The 18,582-nt window shown below is 49.8% G+C and overlaps 1 protein-coding gene across 3 annotated transcripts in view; it reads right to left on the reverse strand.

The window, feature by feature from the left end:
* The window catches only part of DOCK8 (dedicator of cytokinesis 8), a 719,019-nt gene that overhangs the window by 97,431 nt on the left and 603,006 nt on the right, over positions 1–18,582 (reverse strand). For all 3 annotated transcript variants that reach the window (XM_086961229.1, XM_086961230.1, XM_086961231.1), the window contains one exon: positions 136–236. In XM_086961229.1, the coding sequence (XP_086817355.1) occupies positions 136–236 (101 nt within the window). The remainder of the gene's footprint in view (positions 1–135; positions 237–18,582) is intronic.

The raw sequence follows: 18,582 nt of genomic DNA on the forward strand, positions 1-18,582 counted from the left end.
TCACGGGGTCACGGAATTCAAACACCGTTATACTGAGCTCTGGGACATGATGTTCATGGAGTTGTTTTTTCCCTGCTCTCAACCCTGTTGAAAATCTGAACATTTACATCTGTACAATATTCGGGTTTCATTTACCTGTACATTAAATCCATTAGCATCTCCGGGTCTTCCTGGAACTCCCTCATTTTAACTGTATCTGACAAGATGCTATTAAGATTACATAGCAGCTCCTCAACCTGCAAATTAAAAATTCAACACATAAATGCAAATGTTTGAAAGAGAAATTCTGTAATGGCCGGCAAGCATATATTTGTTTTACAAGGAAACGTGCATAAGGCAAAAACCTGTTATTGCTCAATATTAAAACCTCATGACATTGCTTTTAAATGACACACCATGAGAACAGTGTTTTTCAGAGCAATCTGAACATTTGCACTCTGGATCTTTTGCCTCAACAGTGCATTGTCCACTTGCAGTTCTACCTTCACCAACATTACATGGGTGGTTTTATGAAACAATCAGAAAGCACTGCTAGAATAGTGATCTATTATGAAGCCACACACAGGCACTCGGTCAACACAACCACTTGTACTATGTGCGGTTCAGGCAGAATAAGTGATACAAGGAATATTTTTGCAAGATAATATAATAGTATGTTTATTTATGGTGTTAAAATATCTTTACATTTTTGCTCAGGAACTGTCTGGTAGCAAGGTACTAAATCTGTGCATTGAGATTAGGCGTGGGCGGAAAATCCGTTCCGCTCGCGGATTTTGCGGATTTTCGGGAAATCCGCAATCCGCGAGATTTGCGAATTTCCCGCAAAATCCGCAAATCCGCGAGCAGCGGATTTTGCTCGCACTGCTCGCACTGTTAGCGTGAGTTCGCGCCCCGCGAATAAGTGCGAAATTGCAGAAATACGATCTTGGCAAAACTGAAAGTAACTACTTACCAGGTTCAAAAGTTCAGGCACATCATTAGTAGCCATTTCCTGCAGTGCTTCCTGAGGGGCCCCTCCAGAGTTCAGTTGCCAGTTGAAACTATTATGTGACCCTGCTCTGAACCTCAGAATAGTTACACATATGCCACAAAGGTCCTGAATTACAGCTAAGGGAGACAAGCAGGAGCCAGGCTGGAAGTTAAAATCCATTAATCAGCCCCTAATTCATTATTGTCAGTTGGGGCAGGGCAGGTGTTGTAACTAATTTTGCAACAATGAAAGCACTTAGCAAGTGCAAAAGATCACTAATCAGGGCGCACTAAGGAAGCAGGTGCCAGCTAAAAAAATATTCTGTGACACATTAATCAGCCCCAAATTAATTCAGGTCACTTGAGGCAGGGAAGGTGTGCTTTGCTTTGCCGAAAATAATGTACACTGGACAACCAGAGGGTGTAGTGATGAAACAGAGGGTGGCATGGGTGGGCCAGAGGGTGGCATGAGTAGTCAGAGAGTGGCAGTGGTGACAGAGAGTGGCAGTGATGAAGAAGAGTGTCCCAAACAGGCTGGACACGTAGAAACAACAAGTTCGCAAAACTTGCGACCCGACAGGTAAGTTCGCAAATTGCGAAATTGTAAAAACCCTCGCGAACTGGCAGAAACACGGGCGAACACAAAAAAAAAAAAAATCCGCAAATTCGCGGGAATTCGCGGATTTTGCGGATTGCGAATCCGCAAATCCGCAAAATTCGCGGATTGCCAATCCGCAAAATCCGCTCATGCTTAATTGAGATACATTCTCATTGTACAGATTTAGAAACTCATCACTCAAATGTTAGTTCATGCCCTGAAGCTGGTAACCAGTAGCAAAATTAAACGAAGCATGATACATCAAGTCATCCAATCATCACTTTACTAATAGTACTTTCTATAAAATATATCTAAGGTCCATACAAAGGAAAATGCTGCATGTAAAAGGAATCCAAAAACTGCTATATTGTTTTATAAAAGTCTTTCTGCACTAGGGCTCTGAAGTATAATTTGTACCTTCAGGAATAGTATGATTAGTTAAAGCAAAGGAATATTCAACATGAATATCTTGTTATGAGCTGTATGAAATTTCCCTCAAAATTATTTGCGATGAATGGTTACAAAATCAATTGTGTTGACTGAATACCGCACTGTTGATATATATTGTGTATGTGATAATATCAGGTTTATTCAAAAGGCATTGCCCTGGAACCAGGAAGTTGGGTCAATATGCAATTCTACCTTCCTTAGCTTGTTTGCTTGATTTGCTTTTACTTGAGTTTTATGGTGGGAACTTGTGTGACCAAATAATTATCATTGTTCCACCCTTACAATGTTTCATTGGAAGAGTAATGCAATGAAAAGAATTAATCTGTTGCTTAGAAACTAGAAGTGGTAAAAAGAGGAAGAGACAGCAAGAGAAAGGGAGGTAAAGAGATATGTAGAAAGTTGGAGTATGGTTAAGTTGTAAAGGAAGCTAGAGATGGGGAAGGAATGTTGAGAGAGGGAGCAATGTGCGTTAAACCAAGGGGTGAAGTAGAGAAAGAGGTATGGTAGAAATAGAGGTAGTGAAAACGAGGTAGAGGCAGAAAGGTACATGTAGGAAGTTACAGAGGCCAGTTATAGAGAGAAGTATGGAGAGGGGAAATAGTAGTGAGGCAGCAGGAAACGGAGAGAAAGAGATGAAGGGTAGCAAGAGAGATGAGGTGTAGAGAGAAAGGTGAAGTTGAAAGAGGCGAGGTAGAAAAAAGAGAGTTGAAGTACATACAGAGGTAGAGAAAGAGAGACAGATGCTGAAGTATTGTATTGTATTGTATTGCAATTGCATTTATATAGTGCTTACTACCCCTGACGAGGCGTCAAAGCGCTTTTTCGTCGAGTAGCACGCTACTCCTAGACCCATAGAGGATTAGTGTTGAATTAGTATAGTGAAACATGCAAGTACATTTTAAGTAGTGGATAGGTTAGGCAGTTATTTGGGGATGTATGACGTGACAACGAATACTGTTACCACGCATACCTTTACAACGCGGTATTTACAACGTATACCGTTACAACGCATAGCGCTTAGAGGTGCTGGATAGTGGTAAGTATAATTTTCTATTCCAACTCCAGTCCCCGTGGACACTAGGGAAGGTGTTGGATAGAAAATTATACTTATTCCCTATCCTAGAGCGCCCCCCAGCGCAATGCGTTGTAATGGTATGCGTGGTAATGCCTGCGTTCTAATGGTAGTGCGTTGTAAAAATTCTGTTGTAAACGTTGCATACCGTTATTTGGATTTGGAATGATAGCAGAAGGATAGAGGAGGACAAAGGTTTGTATTTATACAGCGCTTGTTGATGCACGCTATTCTGGAAGCCTATAAAGGATTAGTGGTGAATTAATATGGTGAAATATGAAGTAATTTCAGTGGTGGATATTAGTCAGTTACTTGGAGTGAGAAGGATAGCAGAGGGATAAAAGGGAAGGAAAGATTTGCATTCATATAGCACTTGTTACCCCTGATGGGTGTTGAAGAGCTTTTCTGGCGAGTAGCACGCCACTCCAGAACCCATAAAGGATTAGTGTTGAAAATTAGTATAGTGTAAATATGAAGTAATTTGAGTAGTGGATATGTTATTCAGTTATTTGGGTAGTATATTAGTATAGTTGAATATGGAATTTGGGAAGTGAACATGTTAGTCTGTTAATTTTGATTGAAAAGGATAGTGGAGGGATAAAAGAGTGAAGGATTTTTTAATTTTTTTATTTTTAGGTCTTAGCAGTAGGAGGAGGCTTTTGGATGAGTAAAAAGGAGTTTGGAGGGGAGGAGTCAGAGGGAAGAGTTTAGAAAGGTTTGTTTTAGGGGATCGGTATAGTAAAAAGAGGTGTCAGATGATGCAAGGAGGGGTAGAGTAGGAGAGAAAGGGTTATTTTGAAGATCATAGTAGTAGTAAGGGGTTTGGGATAAATGAGAGAGTGGATGTAGAGGATGTATTGATAGATGTATAGGATGAGAGATAGGGTAGTGCATTTGAAGGAGTAGTAGAAAGAAGTTTGAGATGAGTCAGAAGGTTGGGCTAAAAGATATATTGAGCGAAGTATAGGCTGAGAAATAGGGTAGTGCATTGGAAATGCTAAATTAGAAGAAAGTGATAAATATATAGATCCATAAGTACATTGAAAGTATATAGATACATAAAGGAGGTAAGTATATGTAGATTAGAGATATTGATAGAGGCACAGGATGAGAAATATGGTAGTGCATTGTGTTAGAAACGGGACCCTGGCCGGCCAAGACTCGCGTCGAGGTCAGTCAGGGATCACCATCTCTAAAGTCAGGGCAGGGGAGTCACACACCAAGGCAACCCCCACTCGCCCTCTAGGTAGCGTGGCGCGAGCAGTCTAGGCTAAACTTGGAGGCGGTATGAGTTAAGTATTTGCGCACGCACCCCAGCAACAACACCCAAGGCCCACCACAAAGAAAGACTCTACACAAGGATATATAAAAAATAGCCTTTGTATTATAATAAACAAAACACATTAGATAACACACGCAAACTGTACAATGTGCCAGAGGCACGGGCAGAATTTACAAGGGGAATTATGTACAGGACAGGGCCACATGGACCACTGTCAGGGGTAGGCACTTATTAGAAAATAATACTGGTAGATATACACTTATGTCGTAAACATAGAATGAGTAGCACCAAAATTACAAATGCAACACACATCCAGTAATCACTGGAAAAGTAAGGACCTCCTACGCAACCCTAAAACACTGTAGGAAATCACGCAGGTAACTAGGACCTAAGGAAGGAATACCAACACCTAAGCAATTCACTCTTAGCAAAGGGAAGGAAACCTAACATGAAATGAACCATCAACCATCTACTATGCAGGTCACATTTAGCGAAGTGGATAAACCTAAACAATCCTCTATGCAGGTTACTTTTAGCAAATGGGGATAAACATAAGAATACCTAATCAGGTCACTTTTAGAAAAGGTAAGCGGAATCAGCAATTTACTATGCAGGTCACATTTAGCATAAAGGGTAAACATAAACAATCCTCTCTGCAAGTCACGTTTAGCAAAAGGGGATAACCAGAAGAATACCTAATCAGGTCACTTTTAGAAAAGGCACAGGTTAGAACACATGCGCAAGAATCACATCATCAAGTACATTACAATGCGCAGGGTGCACATAGCACAACACTCAAAAAGGGTCCCTCAGGCCAACTGGCCTCGAAAGGGGCGGAATGCCCTGAGTCTCAGTGTCAGGGGGTCTGTGCAGGCAGCACAGAACACAAAGCCTAAACGTGGCAACTGTCCACTAAGTGCTGGACAGTTGTTAAATACAGATGCACAACGTTGGAGCCAGGGGGGCTCAAGAACAGAGTGGGCAAGGAGCCTCTCAGGGCTCACCCAGGCAAATGTACAATGTAGAGCTCAGCGCTCTAAAAATAAGGAATTGCCCCAGAGCCTCTCTCAGGGCTCTCAATCACTGTGTGGGCTGGAGCCTCGCTGGGCTCGTCAAACAAAAGTGGCACCGTAGAGCTTCTGTGCTCTACAACGATAAAAAAGCCTCCTGGAGCCTCGTGGGCTCAAAGAACAAAGAATGGCCCCTCTTGTTGGAGTCCCTCGTGGACTCGGGAAGCCTGTGCTCGTTGGAGCGGCCCGCTGCCTTTCGGGGCCGCTCGGGACACAAGAAGGAATGGCCAATGCCCCACGAGCCTCTGGGCTCGAACACAACGAGGACCTCGCTCGGTCCGCACACGGAGGGGGAGGGGCGGCACCGACAACGTGCTCCGACGCCCTCCTCCCTCCCTTCACTCACCGGCTATCTCTTGGGCTGGAGGCGTCTCCTCGGCGGCCGCAGCGCGGGGCTCCTCTCCTCACTCGGGAGCCTCGCGAACACGGGAGCAGGCTTCTCGGTCTCCCGCCTGGCCTCGTCACGACGTCCTCCCGCCTGACTTCCGCCGGGGCCGCCAATGGCAGCGCGGCCCTGGGGGTCAGGGGGCGGGACTTCCGGGTCGCGAAAGGCAGCGGCCCGGCAACAGCTTTCGGTGCTCCTGGGCTGCGGCGGTGATTCCTTGGAAATGCCGGGTGGGCACCGGCTCGTAATTAAATAAATACCACGGGGCAATGCCGGGTGGCACCGGCCTTCAAATTAAAATATAAAGCGAGGTGGCACTCGCTAGGCCAAAAATCGGCGATCTCGGTCCCAATGCCGGGTGGGCACCGGCAACGAAAATACAGCGCTAAAAATATCAGCAAAGCGCTATTGAGCGCTGGGGCCCAAAGAAAGCGCTCCTAGCGCTATAAATCCAATCAAAGCGCTTCCAGGCACAGCAACAGCTCCAGCAGGGTCTGGAGGCAGGCAGAGGGGCAAGGCAGGGCCAGAGCCAGCGCACTGGGTCTCCAGGCAGGGAGACAGCCAAGTGGCGGTCCTCTTGGCCCCTGCAGCAGCAACAGCCCCCTCTGGCAAGATCCTAGGCAGAACCAAGAACAGGACAAATTGTATGGGGACACAGCCCCTTCTTATACAGGAAAACCCCTTTGTCTCAGGGTGCAGGGTGGGGGAGAAACCAGTTTCAGCTGGTTCTGAAGTACTCTGTTTACCTCAACCACCCTCTCTATTCACTGGCAGGGCTAGGGCCATCAGTCGCACTACAGGGGGTGGAGCCAGCATTGTCCGGGGAAAGTCCAGGCCCAGCAGGGACCAAGTGCACTCCTCCCAAGCCATCAAGCATGCTGATCTCACACTCACCATCGGGCAGACCCATCCAGCCTTCCTGGAGCCAGGCTCACCAGCCAGCTCCAGCCAATCACACTGCAGACATATTTTCCAGTAATATGCCAAGTCCCAGAAATGGCATTTCTACACATGCCACATTCACGCAACATACATCATTGCGAAGCATTCATTCCCACGAACACGCACATACCAAATTCGAGCATGCACTCCCCACATATCAGGAATTACTAGGGACACAGACATTCCCCATGCATCCCTATGGGAGAGCAGGCCAGCCTAACTACATGCACGCACTTTACTCTGGGACACAGAGAAAAAGTGCGCACAGACCAGAAAATCATACATACATATCACAGATAAAAAGCAAAAAGATTAGGGGTGAACCTGCCATAAGGGCCAAGTCCAACACAACCCCCTACCAGCCAAAACGCAGGGCAGACCAATCACCACCGTGATGGACTTACCTGCTTGGGGCGATAAAACACGGACGCGGGCCCGCAACTGCAGGGACACCCTCCTGTTTTACGCCACTGTGAACCCCTAGCGTTCTTTCTAAAGCTACTGTAGGGACTCACTGGATTACCCCACTGGTACTCTCCAGCTGCCCTCGGCGAGGACCAGGCCCTAGGCCACCCAGGTGCCACTGGTTCCTGCCAACTCACCAAGTGGGGGGTAGTAACCCCTGGCACATATCAGCCATGCTCCACTCTTCCTGTCTGCAAGACAGGGCTAGACTGCCACTGGTTCTCCAGCCTAGGGTCTACAACCTTAGGTGGACCAGGAGTCTCAGGGAAGGCTCTCCTCCCCTTACCTCTTCTCCTAGGGTTCCTCCGCCTCCTGCGAGGGGTACCCTCTAAACACCACTCTCCCAACCTAGGGTTTAACCCCTCAGGTGGTACCGGGGTCAGAGGTGGGCTTTCCCACCCTCTGCACCCCCTTCCAGAGTCCTGCTCCCTCCCAACCGGGGCGGTACCTCTGGAGAAAGAACCGGTTAGGACACTGATTACAGTGTTCCCACCCTTCAGGTCAGGCAAACCCTGAACCTGGACCTCCAACCTCCGGTCTAGAACCTTTGGTGGAATCACTGCCTGGCACTCCAGGACTTCTGAGGACTCACAGGTCACTCCCAAATCACTCCTTTCTCTGGACTTCTGTACTCTCCCTCCTGGAGCAGTACTGCCAGACTCCACAACTACAGAAGCTCCGCTCACAGATGCTCCAGGTCCCCCACACACTAGGAGATCTCCCTCAAGTGGACTAACAGGTAAGCATAGGTCCCCACCCTGGTGTTCCCTAAAGAAACCATCCAGGCTCTGAGGCAGGGCTTCGGGCATCTGGGGACTCTCGGTCTCACACTCACTTCCGCTCCACTGAGACAGACAGCAAGCCCCTACACCCTCCTCACTATACTGAGACCTAGCTGGGCTACTCTCACCCTCCTCCACCACGCTGGGTTGGAGAAAACCTGACCCACTATTATTGGAATCACTCACTAGCGGTGCTAAGGAACCCCTTGCACCTTCCCATCGGTCGGCTTCCGCTGCAAGCTCACATGCACTAAACGATCCAAACTTCAACAGGTGCTGGCGCAACTCTGGCACACAATAACTGAGCAGGTGCTCTGTGACAACCATACAAAACAATCCGCCAGACTTGTCGTTCACGTGAGCCTTTTCCCAATCAAACAGTGCTCCACAACACTCATCCTCAAAGTCTTCCCAAGACTGATGAGGCAGTTTCCTAAGTCTCCTGAACTTCAACCCAAACTCTTCTGCGGGGGAAACAGGCAACATACTCGGGGAACTGGGAGTGGGACTGTCTACACCAACATTTAAAAAGCTGCCACCACTGGACTCCACCCTCCCTGGGGAATCCAGACAATTACACATGCACTCAGGGGGTAACCTACTCTCTTGGGCTACCTTCTCCCTGAACAAGGCCCTCTCAGCCTCTAGCTTGGCATGCTCCAACCTGAGCTGTTCCAACGCTAGCTGATACTCCCTCTCTTCCTTCCTATCCAACCACTCCTCTGGGGACAGGGAAAGGGATGGGGCGCTGGTACTGACACTGGGCTCAGCAAGGGACTCCCTATCTATGGGGTCCTCACTCTCTGCTGACATCCATCCACTGTCATCACCATCCAACTCACATTCATCATCAGAATCTTCAGGGCTCCCCACAGACTCACCACCCTCATGGCGTGCGGCCCGGGCCCTATCTCTCTCTCTGTGCTCGAGATCCCACTGATCCTTTTGCCACATGATCAGGCTGTCCCTAAGCTCGGACTGAGTAACCAACTCACTCACCTCTATGCCTCCCTTTTCGCAGAATCTGACCAGCTCTAACCTACTGTACCTAAACAGACTACAGAGATCAAAAACTGGCTCCATTTTGACGGACGTTCTCAGGAAAAGTTTGACACAGGGAACCTGGGGGTCTGAGCTAAACAGGAGAATACAATCACAAAATTCAGCAAGATTCCTATCTCAAGAACTTGCACTCCACTGTCCAGCGTAACACACCCTCATTCACACATGACCCTCCCCTCGGACTGGTAAGGCAGTTTCTACCACCCCTGATTCTCTCAACCTGACCACTAGCGACACAGGTACCAAACTCTGGGAGCAGGGCGGGGAACAAGGTACTGGACAAAATACAAAATGCCACCTTTCAGGAGAAGCCAAACTGAACTTCCCTAAAAAACAATAATCCCCAAAATGCGGTTATCTAAAAAATGCAGAGCTTTGAAGTGTGGCCTGTCGCCACTGTGGTACAGCGCAAACACAAATCCTTATCCTCACCGCTTGCCGCCAATGTTAGAAACGGGACCCTGGCCGGCCAAGACTCGCGCCGAGGTCAGTCAGGGATCACCATCTCTAAAGTCAGGGCAGGGGAGTCACACACCAAGGCAACCCCCACTCGCCCTCTAGGTAGCGTGGCGCGAGCAGTCTAGGCTAAACTTGGAGGCGGTATGAGTTAAGTATTTGCGCACGCACCCCAGCAACAACACCCAAGGCCCACCACAAAGAAAGACTCTACACAAGGATATATAAAAAATAGCCTTTGTATTATAATAAACAAAACACATTAGATAACACACGCAAACTGTACAATGTGCCAGAGGCACGGGCAGAATTTACAAGGGGAATTATGTACAGGACAGGGCCACATGGACCACTGTCAGGGGTAGGCACTTATTAGAAAATAATACTGGTAGATATACACTTATGTCGTAAACATAGAATGAGTAGCACCAAAATTACAAATGCAACACACATCCAGTAATCACTGGAAAAGTAAGGACCTCCTACGCAACCCTAAAACACTGTAGGAAATCACGCAGGTAACTAGGACCTAAGGAAGGAATACCAACACCTAAGCAATTCACTCTTAGCAAAGGGAAGGAAACCTAACATGAAATGAACCATCAACCATCTACTATGCAGGTCACATTTAGCGAAGTGGATAAACCTAAACAATCCTCTATGCAGGTTACTTTTAGCAAAAGGGGATAAACATAAGAATACCTAATCAGGTCACTTTTAGAAAAGGTAAGCGGAATCAGCAATTCACTATGCAGGTCACATTTAGCATAATGGGTAAACATAAACAATCCTCTCTGCAAGTCACGTTTAGCAAAAGGGGATAACCAGAAGAATACCTAATCAGGTCACTTTTAGAAAAGGCACAGGTTAGAACACATGCGCAAGAATCACATCATCAAGTACATTACAATGCGCAGGGTGCACATAGCACAACACTCAAAAAGGGTCCCTCAGGCCAACTGGCCTCGAAAGGGGCGGAATGCCCTGAGTCTCAGTGTCAGGGGGTCTGTGCAGGCAGCCTAAACGTGGCAACTGTCCACTAAGTGCTGGACAGTTGTTAAATACAGATGCACAACGTTGGAGCCAGGGGGGCTCAAGAACAGAGTGGGCAAGGAGCCTCTCAGGGCTCACCCAGGCAAATGTACAATGTAGAGCTCAGCGCTCTAAAAATAAGGAATTGCCCCAGAGCCTCTCTCAGGGCTCTCAATCACTGTGTGGGCTGGAGCCTCGCTGGGCTCGTCAAACAAAAGTGGCACCGTAGAGCTTCTGTGCTCTACAACGATGAAAATGCCTCCTAGAGCCTCGTGGGCTCAAAGAACAAAGAATGGCCCCTCTTGTTGGAGTCCCTCGTGGACTCGGGAAGCCTGTGCTCGTTGGAGCGGCCCGCTGCCTTTCGGGGCCGCTCGGGACACAAGAAGGAATGGCCAATGCCCCACGAGCCTCTGGGCTCGAACACAACGAGGACCTCGCTCGGTCCGCACACGGAGGGGGAGGGGCGGCACCGACAACGTGCCCCGACGCCCTCCTCCCTCCCTTCACTCACCGGCTGTCTTTTGGGCTGGAGGCGTCTCCTCGGCGGCCGCAGCGCGGGGCTCCTCTCCTCACTCGGGAGCCTCGCGAACACGGGAGCAGGCTTCTCGGTCTCCCGCCTGGCCTCGTCACGACGTCCTCCCGCCTGACTTCCGCCGGGGCCGCCAATGGCAGCGCGGCCCTGGGGGTCAGGGGGCGGGACTTCAGGGTCGCGGAAGGCAGCAGCCCGGCAACAGCTTTCGGTGCTCCTGGGCTGCGGCGGTGATTCCTTGGAAATGCCGGGTGGGCACCGGCTCGTAATTAAATAAATACCACGGGGCAATGCCGGGTGGCACCGGCCTTCAAATTAAAATATAAAGCGAGGAGGCACTCGCTACGCCAAAAATCGGCGATCTCGGTCCCAATGCCGGGTGGGCACCGGCAACGAAAATACAGCGCTAAAAATATCAGCAAAGCGCTATTGAGCGCTGGGGCCCAAAGAAAGCGCTCCTAGCGCTATAAATCCAATCAAAGCGCTTCCAGGCACAGCAACAGCTCCAGCAGGGTCTGGAGGCAGGCAGAGGGGCAAGGCAGGGCCAGAGCCAGCGCACTGGGTCTCCAGGCAGGGAGACAGCCAAGTGGCGGTCCTCTTGGCCCCTGCAGCAGCAACAGCCCCCTCTGGCAAGATCCTAGGCAGAACCAAGAACAGGACAAATTGTATGGGGACACAGCCCCTTCTTATACAGGAAAACCCCTTTGTCTCAGGGTGCAGGGTGGGGGAGAAACCAGTTTCAGCTGGTTCTGAAGTACTCTGTTTACCTCAACCACCCTCTCTATTCACTGGCAGGGCTAGGGCCATCAGTCGCACTACAGGGGGTGGAGCCAGCATTGTCCGGGGAAAGTCCAGGCCCAGCAGGGACCAAGTGCACTCCTCCCAAGCCATCAAGCATGCTGATCTCACACTCACCATCGGGCAGACCCATCCAGCCTTCCTGGAGCCAGGCTCACCAGCCAGCTCCAGCCAATCACACTGCAGACATATTTTCCAGTAATATGCCAAGTCCCAGAAATGGCATTTCTACACATGCCACATTCACGCAACATACATCATTGCGAAGCATTCATTCCCACGAACACGCACATACCAAATTCGAGCATGCACTCCCCACATATCAGGAATTACTAGGGACACAGACATTCCCCATGCATCCCTATGGGAGAGCAGGCCAGCCTAACTACATGCACGCACTTTACTCTGGGACACAGAGAAAAAGTGCGCACAGACCAGAAAATCATACATACATATCACAGATAAAAAGCAAAAAGATTAGGGGTGAACCTGCCATAAGGGCCAAGTCCAACACATTGGATATGCTTTTTTCAGAAAAAGTAACAGACACACAGATCCAAGTACACGGAAGGTACATAGATGCACAATGGAAGTATGTACATATGGACCAAAGATGATTTTTATTTATTTATTATTATTATTTTTCTCTTAAGAACATAAAATTATTTTACATGTTCATACAAAGTATTACACAAAGATAGGTAAATATCTATAGTGAAAACAAATGCTTATATACAGAGGGATATGCTGTAAATTTCTGTTTGCGTATGGTGCTTATGTGGGGAAGAGCCAAATCTTGAGTACTTTTCTGAAGATAAGGTGGTTTTCGGTGGACCTTATGTTGGGGGGTAAAGAGTTCCATAGTTTGGCTGCTTCAACAGAGAAGGATGTGCCACTCATGGTTTTTTTCTTGTATGGTGGGATTTTGAGGCGAGATGCTTCTTTAGAGCGGAGGTTCCTTTGTTGAATGTGTTTGGTGATTTTATTCCTGATGAAGAGTGGTCCTATTCCATGTATTGCTTTGTGGGTGATACAAAGCAGCTTGAACGTGGATCTTGTTTCAACCGGTAACCAATGCAGGGCTTTCAAGGCAGGGGAGATGTGGTCTCGCGGTTTGATATGCAAGAGTAGTCTGGCAGACACGTTCTGAATCCATTGTAGTCTTTTCATGGTCGTTAAAGGTGATCCGTGGTAGAGGCTATTGGCGTAATCCAGTTTGGACAGAACAAGGGAGATGCTAGCTTGGACCTTGTGTGGAAATCCCAAATGAGGGAAAAGTCGTCGCAGTGTTTTTATAGTAGCAAAGCTTGATCTTGCTAGTTTATCCACTTGGGCATTCATCAACAGCTTGGAGTCCATGGTCATTCTGAGGTATCTTACTTCCTTCGATACTTTAGGCAGTGATCCCAGTTCATCAGGCCATGCGGCAAACGGGTTGTAATGTTTCCAATCACCACAAGTGAATATTTCAGTTTTTGAAGCATTCAATTTGAGATGGCTCCAAGTCATCCACTGATCCACGGCTCTGAGACAGCTGAAAATTGGTGATTGTCCAATGTCCTAGCTTTTTTGATAGCAGACTTGTATAATCTGTTAATTTTCTGTAGGTGAAGTTTGTCTTGTTTGGCATTTGTTTTGAGCCAGGTACGTTGAAGCTTTCTAATTCTTTGTTTTATGTCTTTTATTTCTATGTTTCTCCAAGGCTCTTTTTTTCTTTTGTTCTGTTGTGTGGTTTTGAGTGGTATCAGGATGTCAAAAGCTTCCTGTAGCCACTCATATTGATTTTGAACAGAATTTATGGTTTCCAGATTTGTACTCGATGTTAGTTGTGTTTCCAAGTGTTCCAAATTGAGTTTGTTCCACAGCAGATAGGTGGATGGATGTAAGGTAGTTTTAGGTGAGTCGCTTAGCGTTGTTTTATGGTGGAAAGCAAGCAAGTGGTGGTCAGACCATGTGACAGGAGTTATAGTTTGTAAGGAAACTAGTTCAGTATTAGCAAAAATGACATCTAGGATATGTGCAGCGGTATGTGTTGGATTGTGGACAATCTGATGCAGGTTCAATGCGTCTAGGCCGGTGATTATTGTTTTTGGATCGGTCATATTGGGTTTATCAAACCAAATGTTAAGGTCACCCAGAATGCATAGGTTGGAGTGTATTGTTATCAGGTTTAAAACTGTGTCTAGAAGTGCTTCTGGGAATGTTGCCTTGCTAGATGGAGGTCTGTAAAGGAGCAGGAAGTTACAGGAGGAAGACGGTGTAGGATTGCATCTTGTTGGAAGAGCCTCATAATTCTTTTGTTGAATCCATTATCGTTCTTTAGCTCACTTCGCCACCCCAGTTCAGACGCAGCCATATGCAAATCAGTCCTGACCCTATTCCTCATGGGAACAGTTCAGCCCGAACTGCCAAGCCAGGTGTTCCCTGGACCAGAAACAAGCATCCTGGGACCTGTTTTGATTTGATTTATTATTTTGTATAGCGCTTGAATCACCCCCAAGGGGGTATCTCAGCGCTCGGGACGTGCAGTGAAAGAGGTGGCAATGGCAAGGCAGAGAACAGAGCGGTTTTCAGAGTTTTCCTAAACTTCAAGTGGTCAGGGCATTGTCTTAAGGCCAGAGGTGTTGGTTCCATATGAGAGGGGCTTGACGAGAGAAGAACTTGCCTCCAGTCCTTGACTTTTTCATTCTGGGGGTATTGAGGAGGGCTTTGGAGCTTGAGGAACAAGTTACTTACCTTCGGTAACGATATATCTGTAAGAAACATTAGTTAGTGTTAGATTCCTTACCTTAGAATATCCCCAGGCGTCAGTCTGGATCCGGAAACTTTTGCGTAGCAGTACCCCTGCGCGTCGGTAGGCGTCGTCTGCAGGCGTCCCCTGCGGCTCCGCGTCCGTCATCGGCGTCGTGCGCCGTGATGACGTCGCTGGAGTACATAGACGCCGCCTCCGCGCGCTGACGTCAGTTCTTTGCACACAGCTTTTCCGCGCCAGGAGACGCAGAGCCATGAGAGAACCAACACTGGTGCCATGTACAAACTAGGGCCCTGAAAGGGATGACCTTAACCCTAGGTATCAGTTCGCAGAACGGGGAGGATGGGTGGGTTCGGTAAGGAATCTAACACTAACTAATGTTTCTTACAGATATATCGTTACCGAAGGTAAGTAACTTGTTCATCTGAAAGAAACACGTTAGTGTTAGATTCCTTACCTTAGAATACATACCCCAGCAATACCAACCCCGGTGGTGGGTCTGCGAACCAATACAAAACTACACCAGAAAGTCCTGGAGGACAGAACGGCCAAGAAGCCATCCCTCCGGACTTGACTGTCCAGGCAGTAGTGCCTCGCAAAGGTGTGCAGCGAGGCCCACGTAGCCGCTTGGCAAATGTCCTGCAAGGGGACTCCCCGGCCCAGGGCAGTAGTAGCCGCCGTGGCCCGAGTGGAATGGGCCCTCAGCCCAACAGGAGGCTCCTTCCGAGCCAAAGAGTAGCACGCTTTGATGCAGAGGACGACCCATCGAGAGATGGTTCGTTTACAAACCGCCCGTCCCTTCTTCGCACCCACGTAGCCAACAAACAGTTGGTCATCCACCCGGAACTGGCGTGTGCGATCCATGTAGAATGAAAGCGCACGTTTTGGGTCCAGACGGTGGAGCCGCTCTTCATCCTTCGAAGGATGCGGAGGCGGGAAGAAGGAAGGGAGGGTGATGGACTGCCCGATGTGAAAGGCCGAAACAACCTTGGGCAGGAAAGAAGGTCTAGTCCTCAGAACCACCTTGTCAGGATGAATGGACAGGAAAGGAGGTTGGACAGAAAGAGCCTGGAGCTCACTCACTCTCCTGGCAGAGGTGATGGCAACCAGGAAAGCCGTCTTTAAAGTCAGGAGACGGAGAGGACAAGAATGAAGGGGCTCAAAGGGAGCACACATCAGGAAGGTCAGAACCAGGTTCAAATCCCACTGAGGCATCACAAACGGAACAGGTGGAAACATGTGAGTGATGCCTTTTAAGAACCGAGTTACAATCGGGGATTTGAACAAAGAAGGCTGATCAGGAAGCCTCAAAAAGGCTGAAAGGGCAGAAAGGTAGCCCTTGATAGTGCCCAGAGCAAAGCCCTGCTGGGCAAGAGAAAGAAGAAACAGAAGAACCTCCGAAAGAGGGGCAGAGAGAGGGTCCACAGCCTTTGCTGTGCACCATGCCACAAATCTGTTCCACCGACAGGCGTATACCGACTTAGTGGAGGGACGCCTGGCTGCCAGAATAACATCACAGACTTCAGGAGGCAAGTCAAATGGCCTCAACTGCCGCCGCTCAATCTCCAAGCATGGAGGTGGAGACTGGACAGGTTCGGGTGGAGGACCGTCCCCTGCTGCTGCGACAGAAGGTCCTCCTGAAGAGGCAGGCGGATCGGGGGACCGACTGACATGCTGAGTAGCTCGGGATACCAGTACCTTCGAGCCCAGTCCGGAGCCACAAGGATAACTTGGGCCCGGTCGCGCCTGATCTTCTTCAGCACTCTGGGCAGAAGTGGTATAGGCGGAAAGGCGTATAACAGACCGCAACTCCACTCGCGCCGAAAGGCGTCGCCGTGCGAGTGCCGTCTTGGAAACTCCAACGCGCAGAACTGATGACATTGCGCGTTCTCTTCTGTGGCGAATAGATCTAACCAAGGCTCTCCCCATTGCCGAAAGATGCCTTGCGCCACGTCCGAGTTCAGACGCCATTCGTGATCCATCGAGCACCGACGGCTGAGTTCGTCCGCCCTGGCGTTCAGAGAACCTGCCAGGTGTTGAACCGTCAGAGTCACGCCCTGACGTTCCAGCCATTGCCAGAGGCGCAGAGCCTCCTGGCAAAGGGTCCACGACCCCACTCCGCCCTGTTTGTTGCAGTACCACATGGCGGTGGTGTTGTCGGTGAACACCTGCACTACACTCCCGTTGACAAAGGGGAGGAATGCCTTCAGTGCCAGACGAATCGCCCGCAGCTCCAACAGATTGATATGGAGCCGGGACTCCGCCGGAGACCAGATGCCTCTGATCTCTGCCTCTCCCAAGTGGCCAACCCAGCCCAGGAGGGACGCGTCCGTCACGACAACGTGCTCCGGTTGGGGAAGGGAGAGGGACTTGCCCCTGACCCAATCGCGGTCCGTAAGCCACCACTGCAGTTGTCTCGCAGTGCCCTCCGAGATCAAGACGTGGTCGGACAAGTTGCCCTGATGCTGGGCCCACTGAAACTTCAGGTCCCACTGCAGAGCCCGCATCCGCCACCTGGCGTGATGCACCAGAAGGATGCAGGAAGCCATCAGTCCCAGCAGCCGCAGCGTCAACCTGACCGAGACTCGGGATAGCGGCTGAAAGATGGGAATCAAAGCCTGAATATCCCGAACCCGCCGTTCCGGAGGATAAACCCGAAACTGCGCCGAGTCCAGAACCGCTCCGATGAAAAGGAGCTTTTGAGAGGGACACAGGTGTGATTTCGGCACGTTGATGGAGAACCCCAGGTCGTGCAAGAGGTCTGCCGTCATCTGAAGGTGGTGGACGACTGTCTGGGGCGAGCCCGCCTTCAACAACCAGTCGTCTAGGTAGGGGAAGACTGAAACCCCTAACCTGCGCAGATGGGCTGCGACCACCGCCATCACCTTTGTGAACACCCGTGGGGCGCTGGTAAGGCCGAAGGGGAGCACGATAAACTGAAAGTGCTCCAGGCCTACCGTGAACCGCAGGTAACGCCGGTGGGCCGGCAGGACGGGGATGTGAAAATAGGCGTCCTGCAAGTCCAACGCTACCATCCAGTCTTGCGGGTCTAGAGCAGCCAAGACCTGAGCTAACGTCAACATCTTGAACTTCTCCTTCCGGAGGAAGCCGTTGACGTTCCTTAGATCCAAGATAGGACGTAGGCCCCCCTTGTCCTTCTTGGGCACCAGAAAGTAGTGGGAATAACAACCACGCCCTACTTCTGGCCCAGGAACGCGCTCGATGGCCCCCTTGGCCAAGAGGGCCGTAACTTCCTCCTGCAGAAGTGTCAAGTGGTCCCCCGACACACGGTGGTTCTGCGGTGGCATGGCTGGAGGAGAGGTCTCGAAGGGGAGGGAGTAGCCCCTTCGGACAATTTGCAGCACCCACCTGTCCGAAGTGATTGTGCGCCAGTGAGCGTGGTGATGGCGAACCCTGCCACCCACTGGCGTCACATGGGGCCGAAAGCACGGACTAGGAGGATTTTGGAGTAGATGCTGCGGGGGAGGGTGTGGTCTGAACCCGGCGTTGTCCCCGACCGCCACCACGGCGGTTTCCACGGCCGCCACCGCGTTGAAAGGATTGTTGCGGCGCGTGGCTGGCAGCACGTGTGGGGGCGCCCCTTCCTTGGCCACGAAAGGGGCGAAACGAACCCGGTTGCTGACGCTGGGTCGAGAGACCCAAGGACTTGGCCGTGACCCTGGAGTCCTTGAAGCGTTCCAGCGCGTGGTCCGCTTTGTCACCGAACAGGTGACAGCCATCAAACGGCATGTCCATCAGTGTATTCTGGACATCAGCCGAAAAATTGGCGGATCTCAGCCAGGCGTGGCGACGAATCGCCACCGTCGTAGACATAGCTCTGCCCAGCGAGTCGGTCGTATCAAGACCACACCGAATTGAATATTTCGCTGCATCTCGGCCCTCAGCCACAGCCTGACCGAGTTTTGCCCGCACCTCCA

The sequence above is a fragment of the Lissotriton vulgaris genome, chromosome 3_1 (genome assembly GCF_964263255.1).
Source record: "Lissotriton vulgaris chromosome 3_1, aLisVul1.2, whole genome shotgun sequence".
Taxonomy (NCBI): Eukaryota; Metazoa; Chordata; class Amphibia; order Caudata; family Salamandridae; genus Lissotriton; species Lissotriton vulgaris.